Source organism: Saimiri boliviensis, chromosome 1 (assembly GCF_048565385.1).
Source record: "Saimiri boliviensis isolate mSaiBol1 chromosome 1, mSaiBol1.pri, whole genome shotgun sequence".
In the NCBI taxonomy this organism is placed as follows: Eukaryota; Metazoa; Chordata; class Mammalia; order Primates; family Cebidae; genus Saimiri; species Saimiri boliviensis.
The window spans coordinates 236908323-236925370 of record NC_133449.1 but is presented as its reverse complement, the minus strand read 5'-3'; the positions used below and the strand labels follow the sequence as shown (position 1 = coordinate 236925370).

General features: G+C 38.4%; 1 protein-coding gene across 4 annotated transcripts in view; it reads right to left on the bottom strand.

The window, feature by feature from the left end:
- MRPS27 (mitochondrial ribosomal protein S27) overlaps positions 1-17048 on the bottom strand; it is a 103179-nt gene that overhangs the window by 57889 nt on the left and 28242 nt on the right. For all 4 annotated transcript variants that reach the window (XM_074384893.1, XM_010336534.3, XM_074384896.1 and 1 more), the window contains one exon: positions 16723-16781. In XM_074384893.1, the coding sequence (XP_074240994.1) occupies positions 16723-16781 (59 nt within the window). The remainder of the gene's footprint in view (positions 1-16722; positions 16782-17048) is intronic.

Sequence of the window (17048 nt, the reverse complement as noted above, 5' to 3'; positions counted from 1 at the left end):
TTTCCAGGCTCTATTCTGCTATACTAGTCTATTTGTCTACATTTAAGCCAATATCTTCATTTGTATTTTTCATAGCTTTCTAGTAAGTCTTGTTGTCTATCTTGTGGACCAATCATTTTATATTAGTCTTCTTAAAACTGTTCTATTCTTGGTTCTTTATTCTTTCACTTGAATTTCAGGGTCATCTTCTCAGGTTTCCCAAAAATTTCTGCTGAGATTTTGGCTGGAATTACACTGAATTTTTAGATGAAGTGTGAGAGTTACTGTTTAATAGTTTAAAACAAATAAAATGGAAAGATACTTAAAAGACTGATAGGAAACATACTAAAACCAAGTAATTTCTCCGTTGTATTTTTAAAAAAAGAATATGTAATTATTTTTTTCCATTAACAAGAAATGATTTTAAAACTATGAAAAAAATTATGTATTTCATTCTAACCTGTAAGGCCACAGCAACCCAGTTTTCTGTATAAGAATCAGGCATACAAATAGAAACTCTTGCTCAGTTTCTACAAAAACCAATAAAATAAAAGTGAAGAATGCTGACATTAAACAACTTCATTTTGAGCTGCTCTTGGGTACACCAGATATCAAAACTAAAATCTCTGGACGCAGTCCCTCAATTTCTGTTTCAACCGCTTACATGCTCCAAGCCCACAGAACAGACCTCTCTTTTTGTATCTAATCTGTATTCTGATTATTGGTTCAGTAACATCTTATTAGAGATCAGTTATGGTGCAGTTCTTTTCCTAACCGGGAATCACTTTCTTGAGGCTGCTCTCTTCTTCAGATAGTAAGCAGATGACTTTCTGCTGCCCCCTTCTGGTTTGTGTTCACCGTAAATTTAGCAATATGAGTACATGTATGACAGCTTTGATTAGCTGTCTTTTAGGGTCAGGAAGCTTCCCTCAAAACATGATATCCTTTCTATCTGTGTGTTGAATTACTAGTGTTCCTAAGCATCTACTTCTCCATATTCCTGAACCCTGATGACCCTTACACCTTGATGCCCATGGGGTGGGGTGGTGCAGATGGTCAAGGAATAAGGTCTTAGAAACCTAAACTGGAAATCAAATTCATTTTCCCTCAATTGAGAAGTATGGGAAAGAAATACTCTTTGCTTTTCCTGATGTTACAGTCTGGTATGGTCGACATTAAAGCTAAACTTTATTGAGCACTGACCTTCTTTGTCCCAAGACTATTCCAAGGGCATTATAATGTATCAATTTCTTGGAGTCTCATAAATACCCTAAGGCATAGGCACTATTTTAACACTCATATTATGAGGAAAGAAACGGATGGCACATTTGAGATTCAAATCCAGGCACTTTGGCTCAAGCCCATACTCTATCTACTATACTATACTGTGTCTCAAGTGAAGAGAAAGAAACAGATATTTTTGATTAGTCAAAAGACAAAACAAAATAAGTAATTACCCCTGAATATCTAAAAGGAAAGTTTATAGATGGGTCAGAGAGATCACATTCAGTGGTGAAAATCAGGGTCAGTTTATGGGTGTGGCGGAATCTGGGACAGGCCTTAAAACACAGGTTGTATTCTGTTAGAAACAGACAGTGGGGTGGGGGGAAGAGCATAGGCAAGACATGAAAGCAGAAGGCACATTCAGAGAACAGTCGTCCATTCCCGTTGGAGTCCGAAAGCACTGTGTTAAGTATGTAAGTCTTTTATTACCTGGTATTACTCAGCAAACAGAGGACTATATAATCTACATGTATGAGCTGCACAAAGTTCTCACTTGAACAAATAATTTCAGTGTTTGACTTATCAAAACTGCCAGGATTTTACCAGTGAAGACTAATGACTGATTTGAGTTTCAGCTCTTGGTAGTGTCCATCATTGAACTATGTAACAGTCAGTGCATAATGAATATACTATTCATGTGCTGTAATGGTCTGGTGTTAGAAGACATAGTTTTAAATCCCAGCTTTGGCTATGACCAGGTATCAAATGGTGATACTGTTTGTCTTAAAATCAGCATTGCTATTAAAAAAATGGAACAGACCTCAAATTGTAAAATCTGCCTGTTCAAAACAAACATATCTGGAAATCTATCATGAAAATGAAAGCAGCCAAGACCACTAAAAAGAATTCACATCGGCCGGGCGCGGTGGCTCAAGCCTGTAATCCCAGCACTTTGGGAGGCCGAGGCGGGTGGATCACGAGGTCAAGAGATCGAGACCATCCTGGTCAACATGGTGAAACCCCGTCTCTACAAAAAATACAAAAAATTAGCTGGGCGTGGTGGCGCGTGCCTGTAATCCCAGCTACTCAGGAGGCTGAGGCAGGAGAATTCGAACCCAGGAGGCGGAGGTTACGGTGAGCCGAGATCGCGCCATTGCACTCCAGCCTGGGTAACAAGAGCGAAACTCCGTCTCAAAAAAAAAAAAAAAAAAAAAAAAAAAAAGAATTCACATCAAACACTTCTAGCTCCTCAGATGTTCTCTTGCCTAGACACACAGCATCTGGAAATACTCAGGAATTTAATTGCCTTTGGCCTCAAAAACCATGATGCAATCAACTGAAACTTCTGTTCCCATAAATCTTTCCTTGAAGCTTCTGTTTATCTACTCGGCTCTCCCTTAAATATTGTACCAGTTCCTGAAAAGATCTCTTAATTATCTTCAAATCAAACTGCCTTCCATGTAGAACACAGTGATGTACGGTTTATATAATAAATATAAGACTGTATTTTAATTATGCCTTTCTCACTGCTCTACAGCTGTAATTCCTGATACCCTGATTTGACTTTACAATTATAAAAATAATCAGGAGAAATATTTTTGAATAAAAGTGCTTTATACTGTAGAAAAAAAGAACTTGAGATATATATTCTTATATGAAATTTTAGGAGTTTAAGGTTTAATTTACAAATGGTTCTGCAACTATTAGAACAGATTTACTTTAGCTTTCTTTTAAATCTCATATATATACAAGGATTCAAAAACACGTGGTTTGTGGGCCTTTCAGGAAAAAAACAAGTATATATGGTATAAAAATTAGTTCTCTAGAGGATAAATAAGAGTGGATACTCAACTTCTCATGCCACAAAATTTACTAAATATATTCACAAATAAGATAATAAATGAAGTTTGTCACCTAAATACAGAAGAGATTAAGAGACACCCTACCCTTTCAGTTGTTTACTTTTACGTCTATTATTTTTCTCTTGATATTCCTGGTTAAGGTGGCTGGAACTTCAATTTTATGGTTTAAATGAATGAAGTTCTACATGAGAAACTGAACAAAAAGCCAGAACTTCATGCTTTCAAAGTCTGCGGCATCTGGTCATGAAGTCTTATCAGTGACATTAAGAAACATTATGTTTTAGCTATGAAAAGTGCCTTGGGAGGCATCCAAGATGATCTGCTCATCTAGAAAGCTGAGGTCCAGAGAGTTCACTAACTAGGGACCCCAGTCACCTCTTTCCTCCCATCCTGACTCCTTCAGGTTCTCTTTAGGACCTCCCCCATAAGGTAATACATTTTCATTTCTGAATTTCTTTACATGTTATTTTTTTTTCTAGATTTAATTAATTCTATGTCATACTGTTATGAGGTTTTAAAATATTCATTGAGTCTGTATCTTTTGGTATATTACTGAAACTGCTTAGGAAAAAGAACTGGCACAAAGAGATACATTGGGCTAGCTGATGAGCTCTCAACTTGAAGTCAGACCTCATCCACAGCTGCAGCTTGGACTTGTCACATGGCTCCAAGGAAATCACTTAGTCTATCCAGGCTGCAATTTCCAAAAGTCGGCAGGACTTCAGAGGTCATCTGGTCCAAAATTTTCCAACTAGTACCAATACACCAGAAAGACCCAATGGGTATGTTTTGGCAACTGTTCGAACAGTCCAAGTATGGTCAGTAGGCTTAAGATACGATACAGCAAACTTAGAAAGAAACATGTATGTGTACAATGAAAAGGGAAAAGAAAAACTCACTCTCTTGCTGCCTTCTAAATCTGCTTCCAATTCAATACTTCTATCACATACCAGCCACTTTCTCACTGAGGTTCAATTTTTAGTTCATTTTTGACCTTCCTTGTCTTCTGTCTCTACATTCAACCTGCCATTAATCCTGCTGATCCATTTTTCCCCTATGTACATTTCTCTCCTTACTGCTACTGTCAACTACCATAGGATAGGTCTTTTACCTCTGTGTGCACAGATAATTTCCCTCCAACATTTAAGTCTTCAATAAAAAATTTACCCTGTTATTAATCTTTCTGAAATACTTTTATTATGATATATACTTCTTAAGAATCTACAGATGACTATCTTGAGAATTTTTTAAAAAATACTTTTCAGGCCAAGTGTGGTGGCTGATGCCTATAATCCCAGCACTTTGAGAGGTTGAGGCAGGTGGATTGCTTGAGTCCAGGAGCTTAAGGCAACATGGTGAGACCCCAGCTCTACTAAAAAAAAAAAAAAAAAAAAAAATTAGATGGCCACGGTGGCATGCACCTATGGTCCTAGCTACTTGAAAGGCTGAGGTTGAAGGATTGCCTGAGCCTGGGAAGTTAAGGGTACAGTGAGCTGAGACTGTACCACTGTGTGCCAGCATGGGTGAAAGAGTGAGACCCTGCCTTGGAAAAAAAATTGTTTAATTTCCAAGAGAAAGAGAGTGACAGAGTGAGAGAGTGAGAGTGAGAGTGAGAGAGAGAGAGAGAGAGAGAGAGAGAGAGAGAGAGAGAGAAAGAGAAGGAAGGAAGGAAGGGAAGAAACAAAAAATACATATTTTTTGATAAGTTATATACCCAGGATATAAAATTCAAAATCTGGATGAGAAGTCATCCAGATTTCTTTCCCAAGAGAAACCAATGTTACCAGTTTTTGTGTGTATCATTCCAGAGACATTCTATATACATACATACATATATACACGTAAGCATCAAAGCACATGTACACACATTACACATAAACCAGGGTGGCTACATCACACACTAAGTCCTACACTTGCTTTTTTCACTTAATACATTTCACAGTGTATTCAATAGGAAATACATATAAAGCTTCCTCATTCTTTTCAATCACTGCACAGTATTCCACTGTATGGCTGTAGAATAATTAAATAGGCCACTATTGATGGACATAATCCTTTACTTTTTGCAACGGCTATTTTTGGCATGAATATGAATATATCAGGAGGTTAAATTCCCAGAGGTGGAATTATTGGGCCAGAGGGTATGTATACTTGTAATTTTGATAGATGCTGCAGAAGTTTTCTCTATAAAAGTTGTGCCAATTTATATTGGGTTCAAAATCATTATACATTGCTTGTGGATCCACTAGCAATGTATAATGACAGATTTTGAACACTCCCTTCTCTCCTGCTAACATTCTATTCCCTCTCTTATCTGTGTTCCTTATTTCTCATTACTCTCCACAAACTTTTGTCACTGGTTAGGGCAGTTTCCATAAAGCTAGTTATTACTCCTTTCCATAAAGCTAGTTATTACTCCTTTCTTCTAACTCCAGCTGTACGGTTTGTTCCATCTTGAACACTTGCGTCTGTTTCCTCTACTCTTCTAAACTTCAAGGCTATATATCTAACCTTCAAGGCTATCTTAAGTTCTACCTCTTTTATGAATGTTTGCCAATAACAACATCAATCCTTCTAGGCTGCTCTAAACATGTTTTCTCTAAAACTTAACATTTTGTTACATAAATTCTGTACATTTATCTACTTATCATATCCTGAATTTGTGTTGATTTTGCATTGTTTCACATATCTAATGATTTTCAACCATCTAATAATCTTTTTTTTTTTTTTTTTTTTGGTTGGGGGGACAGGGTCTTGCTCTGGTACTCAGGCTGGAGTGCAGGGGCTTGATCATAGCTCATTGTAGCCTTGAACTTCTAGGCTTTGCCTCCTAAGTAGCTAGGACAACAAAGCCAAGCCTTAGCCTCCTGAGTTGCTAGGACTATAGGCACACAACACCATGCCCAGCTAATCTTTAAATATGTTTTTGTAGAAACAGAGTCTATGTTGCTTAGGCTGATCTCACTCCTGACCTCAAGGGATTTTTCTACCTCAGCCTCCCAAAGTGTTGAGATTACAGGCATGAGCCACTATGCCTAGTTGTAATTTGTTTCATTGTAGGGGTTATATAATCTCCTTCATTTGAATATACCACAGTTTTAGTGCATTAAAAAATACTCTTAAAGCCTCTAATGGCTTTAGAATTTCCCATATAAACAGAGCTGAAAATCATTTGTCTTACAGACATGAATCTGTCCTCATGTATTTCCATCTCAAATCCTGTTAGGGCAGTTTAAATTTGCCTGCAATGGAAAAAGAATGACTTTTGCAAAATCAGTCTCTCCCCTCACATTCCTTATAATCTGTGTTAGTTGCTAAATACATACTAGACATTCAATACCTATTTCTTGAATTGATATTGTTCCTAACTTCTCTACATTAATAATGCATGTAAGTGCGTATGTACACATATCTAAGAGATGATTCTAAAATAGGCTAGTATAGGAAAGGACCTATACTGGTCAAAATAACTTTGAAAAATAACATGCAAAAGTTACTACCTAATTTTAACTCATTTAAAAACTACAGTCATCAAGACAGAGTAGTATTGGCATTAAAATAGATAATAGAACAGAGATCAATGGAACAAAGAAGTCCAGAAATAGACTCACACAAATATAAAGGGATTATCAACAAAGGTACATACACAGGCAATTTAAAAATAGCCCTTTCAACAAGCGGTGCTGACACAGTCAGGCATTCCTATGCCAAAAAATTAGCTTTGACCTTTACCTTACACATAAAAAATAATTCAAAATCATAAACCTGTAGGGAAAGAAACAATTTTGCTCAAGTGAAAATTAACATGGGATATAAAAACTCTTTTAAACAAATATAAAAAATAAATGCAGTTTCTTTATGTCCACTGAACAGACATTTCCCATCAGCTGCTGTTAGCTGAGCTGTTCTCTTACCTCTCTTTTCTGTGTCACAGAACCTTTGCCGCTACTGCTGGGAAATAGTATGGCTTCTCATCTCACCAAGTACTGGGTGATGGTGATACCAAAATTAAGCTGATCATAGACCTAATTTAAAAACCTAAAACTATAAAACTTCTGAAACAAAATCTAGAAGAAAAATCTGTGAGATGCTGGATTAAGCAGATTCCTTACATCAGGGGTCCCCAACTCCCAGGCTGCAGACTGGTACCAGTCTGTTAGAAACTGGGCTACACAGCAGCAGGTGAGCAGTGGGTGAGTGAACATTACCACCTGAGCTCCACCTCCTGTCAGACCAGTGGTGGTATTAGATTCTTATAGGAGCAGGAACCCTCCCTTTATGAGGGATCTAGGTTGCACGCTCCTTATGAGAATCTAACTAATGCCTGATGATCTAAGATGGAGCAGTTTTACCCTCAAACCATCCCCCACAACTACCAGCTGTGGAAAAACTGTTTTCCACAAAACCAGTCCCTGGGGCCAAAAAGGTTGGTGACCCCTACCTTACAGAACACCAAAAGCACAAGCTATTAAGAAAGTTGATAAATTGGATTTACATAAAAAATAAAAACAGGCTGGGTATGGTGGCTCATGCCTGTAATCCCAGCACTTTTGGAGGCCAAGGTGAGTGGATCGCCTGAGGTCAGGAATTCAAGACCGGCCTCATCAACATGGTGAAACCTTGTCTCTACAAAAACACAAAAACTAGCCAAGCGTGGTGGCAGGCACCTGTAATCTCAGCTACTTGGTAGGCTGAGGCAGGAGAACTGCTTGAATACGGGAGGTGGAGGCTGCAGTGAGCCAAGATCATGCCACTGCACTCCAGCCTGGGTGACAGAGACTCAATCTCAATAAAATAAATAAATAAATAAAAATTAAAAAATTAAAACAGTATTTCAAAAGCACTGTTAAGGGAATGAAAAGATAAAACTATAAGAAAAAGAATTCTCAAAACCCAGTAAGAATATAAACAACTCAATTTTTTAAATGCACAAAAGATTCGAACACTGTACCAAAGGAAATTATCATTAATCACTGGACAAATGATTAAAGCCACAGTAAGGTATCACTAAACACACGCTGGTATGGCTAAATGTGTCGGCAAAAATGTGGAGGAAGTGGAACTGCTGTTGGGACTACAAAATGGTATAATCACTTTGGAAAACAATTTGGTAGTTTCTTAAAAAGTTAAACATATGCTTACCATATGCTCCAATCACTCTACTCCTAGATATTTACCCTACAGAAATGAAAGCACACATCTATACAAAGACTTGTATACGGATGTCTGTAGCAGCACAGACTCCTAGGGACTCTTGGAACTGGAGTCCTCAGAGGTACAGTCAGCGCACCAGAGGAGTAAAATGGAAGGTATCTAAGTGACCTCATCTAAGGTATGAGAATAAAATGGAAGGTATCCTAAGTGATCTCATCTAAAGTATGAGATCACTCTGGGAAAGCTAGGTGGAATGTTTAAACCAAAGCCAAAAAAATACCTTGAAGGTTCATCCCTACACTCCTCCTGTGATGAGGCTCCACATGAAATAACAAGACCAGTGGGAAGAGAAGTAGAGTCTGAAGCAGTGGAGGCCAAGAATTCTAAGCCTTATCACAAAGCTCCCGTGCACCTCTGGCAAGGCATGGACTATGACCAATGATCTGCTATTTTCCCACACAGACCTATTAAAAAGCTATCTCCCAGGCCTGTGGTAAGAACCAGCAAATAAGAACCAAATAAAGAACCAGGCGATATTCAAGTACAGAAGTGTCACTAAAAAAGGCTCTCAGGCTCATTTCTCTCCCCTTGGGTTGTTACTCTTTTATTAATAATGTTCAGGCATAATGGGACCTGGTAACAGCCTAACAGAAAAATTTAAGATTACCTTTCATTGCTGTGAAACACAAACAGTGTCTATGACCTCAAAAGAAAATTACTGCTACATAAACGAATGCATGCTGTTCCCTCTTAATAATCCCTCTTAATAAACTCCCGTCTTCCCTTTTCTCTACAGTCAGAAAAGGATTTTTACAACATAGGGCTGGGGTGGTACTCTAGCCTTCCAAGGAACCACTGGGTATTTTTGCTTCATGAAAAATGAAACTATTTCAGTCCTTCCTTTTTAGGCTGGCTGCCAACCCAGGACCTGGAGACATGCAGGCTGCCATCTGCCTTGCCCCAGCTGTTCCTGACCAGCAATCCATCTCCAACCAGGGATGCCTGGTATCTGCCAGGTCAGCCAAGCAAATAGTGAAAGATACTTGAGACCCAGGTACAGCATGGATGATATGTGTTGGCAGTACACAGCTTGCCATGCAACCTGAACTTCTTTTCTTACTGGGTGGCATGCCACTCTCCATGACAATATAGAGAGCTGTATTCTGAGAAGAACTCACCTTCCACAAAGCTTTGCAACAATCTTTTCTTACTGTATGACAATTAATTCAGCATTCCCCATATTTTTGCTAAAATCCAAAAGGTTGCTTTAAAAGAATGCTATAGGGCCGGGCGTGGTGGCTCATGCCTGTAATCACAGCACTTTGGGAGGCCAAGGTGGTTGGACCACCTGATGTCAGGAGTTTGAGACCAGCCTGGCCAACATGGTGAAACCCCATCTCTGCTAAAAATACAAAAATTAGCCAGGCGTGGTGGCAGGCACCTATAATCCCAGCTACTTGGGAAGCTGAAGCAGGAGAATCACTTGAACCCGGGAGGTGGGGGCTGCAGTGAGCCAAGATCATGCCACTGCACTCCAGCCTGGACAACAGTGAGACTTTGTCTAAAAAAAAAAAAAAAAAAAAAGACAAGGGTTTCACTCTGACACCCAGGCTGGAGCGTAGTGGTGTAATCTCAGTTCGCTACAGCCTCAACCTTCTAAGCTCAGGTCATCTTCCCACCTCAGTCTCCCAGGTAGTTGGGATTACAAGTGTACACCACTACACCTGACTGATTTTTTGTATTTTTTTTTTTTAATAGAGACAAGGTGTGTTGTATTGCTCAGGCTGGCATTAAACTCCTGTGCTCAAATGATCCGCCTGTCTCAAGTGCTGGGATTATAGGCATGAGCCACTGTGCCTGGTCTATATTTGTAATATAGAGAGTATATGTTGGAAATTTCTATGACTTATCTTTCAGAAATGACTGTTATATTGTAGACCAAATTATCAGTTCTGATTACTGGCGTCCTGATAGTAGAAGAAGCAAGTTTAATTTCATGCATCTCTAAACTACCATGATCTCAACATGATTCGAAGGCCTAAATAAGTCTTTAAAAATGCAGTTTGCAAATATCCTCAGTGAAGATGAGGACGCCAAATGGAAAGAAGACATTTTTATGGCTTGAGTTCGCATTCTAGCAATGCAATCATCAAATACTAACACAGAAATGGTTAAAGCCTGTCATAACCATGAAAATAATAGTTTTTACTGATGACACAATTTTACCAGTAACATGCAGTTTTATCTCCTGAAAATAGAGACATAGAGCCTGCGGACTTGGAGGCTCCAGGGGAAAAGCTCAGAACTACAGACTAGGTAGCCCAGGAAAGATGCTCTCTACAAGATTAAGGATCCCATTGTATAAAACTCTACATACACTCACCATAACTGACTCCAGGGAGACAGATCCCAAAAGGGGATCTCCTGGAGAGGAACAGCTAAGCTTGGTCTTTCTGGAATTTCTTCTGCCTTAGTTTCCTATAAAGAAATTGTAGCCCCATCTGGGATCCTTAATGACAAAACCTTGCACTGAGACAGCACTGCATTGTTTTTATAGCATTGCCCCCCTGCTCACATCTGACCCTTGTGGTTTCCCTCCCTGGCTCAGGACAGATGGTGGCTTATACTCACACAGTCTCTATGTTGTGTGTGCTCAGCCAATCTCTATGTCCTAGTCTCTGCATCAGTAAAATAAAGATGCAAATCTAATTCTTAGGAATGTTGTAAGTATACAATAAAGCAAAGGTAGGAAGTCTTTTCTCTTCCAGATACCAGTGAGAGGGCATGTGGACAGGAAGTAGAAATTAATCCTTTGCCCAGAAAAAGAAAGTGTTTTGCTCAACTGTTTTTCAAATTAACATGGGAAATAAAAAAAAAATTTAGACACATATAAAAAGCAAATGCAGTCTTTAAAAATTTGTTTTTATTTTTATTTTTAGATGGAGTCTCTCTTTGTTGTCAGGTTGGAGTACAGTGGCACAATCTCAGCTCACTGCAACCTCTGCATCCCTGGTTCAAGCGACTCTCCTGCCTCTGCCTCCCAAGTAGCTGGGACTACAGGCATGTGCTACCACACTCAGCTAATTTTTGTATTTTTAGTAGAGACGGGGTTTCACCATGTTGGCCAGGATGGTCTCGATCTCTTGACCTCGTGATCCACCCACCTTAGCCTCCCAAAGTGTTGGGATTACAGGCATGCGCCACTGCGCCTGGCCAATGCAGTTTCTTTATGTCCACTGAACAAACATTTCCTGTCAGCTGCTGTTACCTGAGCTGTTCTCTTACCGTCCTTTACTGTGTCGCAGAACTTTTGCTGCTACTGCTGGGAAACAGCATGGCTTCTCACCTCACCAAGCACTGGGTGACGGTAATACCAAAATAAAGTGGAAATGCTCCCGCCTAGGTCCCTGCCAGCACTGGTCTCCTGACAGGTGGCATTTCAGGGCCTGTCCAAATCTTCTCACTCGTCACCACAGCTTCTTTCTGGTGTTGTGGGGAAACTTGGGAAGACTGGCTATATCTAAATTTTCATTGTGAAGACAGAAAACCTATCAATCAAATGCTTGTCTGACTTGGTAAGGTCTAAACTAAGAAAAGAAAGTCTTCTTTGTAAGAAGAGAAAACAAAGAACCACAACAATACTTAAAACCAAAAAAACCTGAGGGAAGAAATAAAAATAAGTCTAAGCAAAAGAATCTATTTTCCAAATGATCTCACAGCAGGGTTTCTAACAATTTTTTGTCTTAAACCCTCTGGCAAGTCTGATGAAGGCTTCTCGGAATTAGTTTCTCGCGACAGAAACGAATTATATTGAAATACAATTATCAGGATATTAAGAAATCCTTGGAATATGGTAACATATGTGCTGCTTTATTAATGCATGAAATAACACTTGCTAGCAGGTTTAATTATTAACATAATTTCTAAGCAGTGATGATATCTGTAACAAAGGTAATGTGATATGAAAAAAATCAATGATTTTTACTGGCAAAACAGACACAGATGCTGTTAATATTATAGTTATCTGTTGCCTACACTCATAATTCAGAGAAATGCTAAATATTGAGGTTAGTGAAAATAAAACTATAATTTTATTCTATTCAAGTTCACAGTCCTCTGAATTTTCTCTGTAGACCTAGACAAGGCAGCTGGAGGCACAGCTTCTCTGGCAGAAAGAGGAGCAGAAGCAAATGGCCTGCTGCATGCAGCATGGTCTGACCTCTCTCCAGACCTACTCTTCCCCCAAGCCACACCCTACAGGAGCTGTGAGAAACCGGCTCCAGGGCTTCTCAGAAAACAGCTTGAAAACCACTCATAAAGCAGTTTACCATTTAGCCTGCTAGTAATATCTGTGCACGAGCATACCTATGCCTATTTTTCCAACCTCCCAGCCTAAACTATATACATCATATAAAGTCCAGAATTTCATTTCACTGTATTTTTTATCTTATTTAAGTTTTATTTATTTGTCACAGCCCTACAGTATGCCTAGTTTTCTTATTTTGTTTATTTTACTTTGTTTTAACCTTGTTAATATTTTAATCACGTTCGCTCTTGATTCTTGGTTTATTTTCCCTTTTTTTTTTTTTTTTTAGACGGAGTTTTGCTCTTGTTACCCAGGCTGGAGTGCAATGGCTCGATCTCGGCTCACCGCAACCTCCGCCTCCTGGGTTCAGGCAATTCTCCTGCCTCAGCCTCCTGAGTGGCTGGGATTACAGGCACATGCCACCATGCCCAGCTAATTTTTTGTATTTTTAGTTGAGACGGGGTTTCACTATGTTGACCGGGATGGTCTCGATCTCTTGACCTCGTGATCCACCCGCCTCAGCCTCCCAAAGTGCTGGGATTACAGGCTTGAGCCACCGCGCCCGGCTTATTTTCCCTTTATATGAGTATTATCAGCTTTTTTTTTTTCTTTTTTGGCCAATGAATATAGTTTCTGGCATTGTCTTAATCGTTTTTAGTTCATGTTATTGTTTAGTTAGAGCTTCACCTTTTCCTTTGCATTTTCATTTTTTATTTATAACTAGAAGGCAGAAGTTGATCATAGGATTGACTCCCAGAGAACAGACCATGGCCCAAAGAAAAGTACTTAGACATTTGTTCTCCCTCCTGCTCTCTCAACAACAGCCTTTCTATCTCTCCTTAAAAGATCTCTTCAATGTTGAAGTCCCTAAAAAGCCCATGTACTTTGAGAGATTCAGAACTTCAAATCTTCTGTTGGGATGACAAGGTGATAATAAGCTGGCAGGTACCAGCAGTACCCTGAGCTGCTGGAACTTGAAACTGTTTACTTGCCTGATGCAATGGCAGAAGCTCAATCAGCTTTTCACTTATCATTCAAGGTTTCCAAACTTCTTTGGCTGTAGACTTTACATAATCATTGCGGAAATTTGATCATTGTAAGAGGAGATGTAGTGGTTACACTCCTGCTAGCAGAGCCTGGTGTCGAAAGGCCGCGGCAGAGAAAGAGTTGAACCAATGCAAAAGTTCTCCTGCGGGCTTCACTGTTAAAGATGGAAATCCTAACGACAGGCCTGCAAGCTGTGAGTTGTCTAAAATTAAGAAGTTCCTTCTTCATTTGCTCACCTTATACCTGGAATTGAAGTTGACTCCGAGTTGTCTAAAGTCATCCCATAAGGAGATGTTAGGCATCATGAACTGGCAGAAATACCACACGGCACTAGGTCCTTGGTGTCTTCAGGATTAACATCCCTAATTTTGATTACTTGAGAGAAACCCCAAGAGTTTATAACTTGTAATTTTTAATTTTGCTAAAGCATAAGTACGTTCTGTATATTCCCTAAGGCTGGAAAGCAAAAGTGAGGCACTTAGCTAATGAGAGAACCCAGCCAATCTCCATTGTTTCAATTCAGCTTTGTAGATTTCTACCTAGTCTCATATATTTATGTGCTCATGAAGTCATAAAAACAATTCTGTCTTTAAAAAAAGTAATAGATAAGAGATAAGAAAGTCAATTTTCTTGGTAATGAAAGGGAGGAGAAAGAACTAAGGTAAGTGATAAATCATAGCTAAAAAATTAGTTTTGATTAAAGCAAAGGATGGGATGTCCAATTAAACACTGGCTCAGATTTATCATGGATGAGAGTCCTTTATTTGAGCTATATGGAAATAGGACATAGAGTTTTTATGAAACTTTCAGTTACACCCCAGGTCACACAAAACTGAACATCATGTGAAGAACTCATCATAGAATGTCTTAAAGAAAGAACTTCAACTCTTTAGTAATACTAATACATGAGGACAGGGAGAATTATTCAACATTAGATATCCAGCACCCAGGACAGGGCCTGGGCACATCATAGGCGCTCAGCAAATATTTGTTGAAATGCTGAGTCACTGAAATCAATTATATGCTACAGAAGTACTTATGAATTTGGAATATACTTCTCCCAGCACTATGGCACTATATCTTACAGGATGAAATTCTGAAAAACAGTTTACATTTAGAAATTGAAATTATGTTCTGCATTTTGCTATAAACAAAAATACGAGAACTGGCCAGATGCCAGCCCAAATACACCCTTCACCACGGACCAAAAACAACTACCAAAGCAGCCCGACAGTCCCAAAGAGCCACTAAAGGAAGGAAGGGGTAGCTCTTATCAAGGGGTCCATTTATCTTTATCCTAATGAAGAGGGCACTTACAACTAAGATCACTTGCAACTAAGTTAGGACCTAGAATTTCAACTTAGGACATTGTTAAAGCCAATCTTAGATTTAAAATAAATGTTTTTTTAAGATGTGGAATCTAGCCTACTTGAGGTTTACATTTAAATAGAAAATACCCAAAAAGTGGTAGCATCTACCCAATTCAGAAACTTAAAAAAAGAAGCCTCATTATTATTTAGCAAAATAAAAAAAAATTAATAAGTTTTCATTAAAATACAGTAAGCTTTAAAAGATACATCTAGAAAAAAACGACACCCCCCAAAACCCCAAAAACAAAAAATAAAAATGCATCTAGACAGAAATAACTAAAAATTCTCTTGATCAAAACAAGCAAGATCAAATGGAAAACTCCAATGTAATGCTTACTGGAAACATTTAAAATTTCAATCTGAGTCTATTTTTAGAACATAGGAATTGGAACAAATAATAAATCAGATTTTAAAAACTGGAATCACAATAAAAATTTAGTTGTAAGGTAGCATTCTGACAGATATTTCTTTGACCAGTTCTTTATTTAATATGCATTAGGCCGTTTCAGTCATTTGCTACCATATATGATGCTGTACTGAACATACTTCTTGTACACATGGGTGAGTTTTGTGAGTAGTTCACAATAGAATTGTTCGCAGCTGTGAGAAAGAATGAAGTAAATATGTTCATATAAGAAAGGTTTGCAAACAGTGTTAATTGAAGGCTGGGCGTGGTGGCTGACACCTGTAATCTCAGCACTTTGGGAGGCTGAGGCGGGTGGATCACGAGCTCAGGAGTTTAAGATCAGCCTGGCCAACATAGTGAAACCCCATCTCTACTAAAAATATAAAAATTAGTCGGGTATGGTGGCGTGTGCCTGTGGTTCCAGCTACTGGGGAGGCTGAGGCAGGAGAATTGCTTGAAACCGGGAGGTAGAGGTTGCAGTGAGCCAAGATTGTGCCACTGCACTCCAGTTTGGGCAACAGAGCAAGACTCCATCTCCAAACAAACAAACAAACAAACAAACAAACAAACAAAAAACACCAGTGTTAATTGAAAGTAGGTACCTAACAGTTCATATAGGGTATAATTCCACCTATTAAAAAAAAAAAGAGAGAGAGAGAAGAGATATACATACAGATTGAGTATCTCTCATTTGAAAAGCTCCAAAATCCAAAATTTTTTGAGCACCAGCATGATTTTCAAAGGAAATGCTCACTGAAGCACTGCGGATTTTCAAATTAGAGGTTCTCAAACAGTAAGTATAATGCAAATATTCAAAAAATCTAAAAAATTCAAAATCCAAAACACTTCTTGTCCCAAGCATTTTAGACAAGAGACACTCAACTTGTGCATGTGTGTGTGTAAATTTTCACTGATCAGATTGGCAAACAAAATGCAAACATGTGAAAATACCTAACTGCTGGCCAAGCTGTAAAAATACGCGTCTCTCATACATTGCTAGTGGGAAGGTAAGCTGATAAAACTTTAATGGAAAGCAATTTGTCAATAGCGATTAAAACTATAAATACACATACTCATGAAAATGAGGTGCAAAATTACATATGTACAAGGTTATCAATGATAACACTATATACAATACAAAAAAGAGAACAACCTAGAGGTACATCAACTGGGAACTGGTTTAAATAATACACTCACAATATGGAATAGTATGCAGTTATAAAAAATGAGACATCTCTCTATATACTCATAAGAAAAGATCTTTAAAATATAAACTTAAAAGGTATCAAAATTATATATAGCATATATCAACTTTTATGTAAAAAAGGGGTGTGAAATCACAGAGTACATAACCAAATCAAATCGAAAACTTACTTGTAAAGGTAATACTCTGCATGATCTATCTCTTCCCGAGAGGAAATGTTGTCTACAAACTAAAAGACAGAAAAACAAACCTTTGGTTGAATATAAATTATGTCATATATTTGGCCTAGGGCCTAGATCATGCATTAACCTTAGAAAACACAGGACACCCATTTTATTGGAACGATGGTGATACTTGGTAGAACAATGTTCACGTGGTATGGCTCCATCCTTGAAACCCCTTTATGATAACACAAACAAAGAATACATAATGACTTCTCTTTCTCTATATGTAGAACAACTTGGATCAGAAAATGGATTGAAAGCCACACATAAAC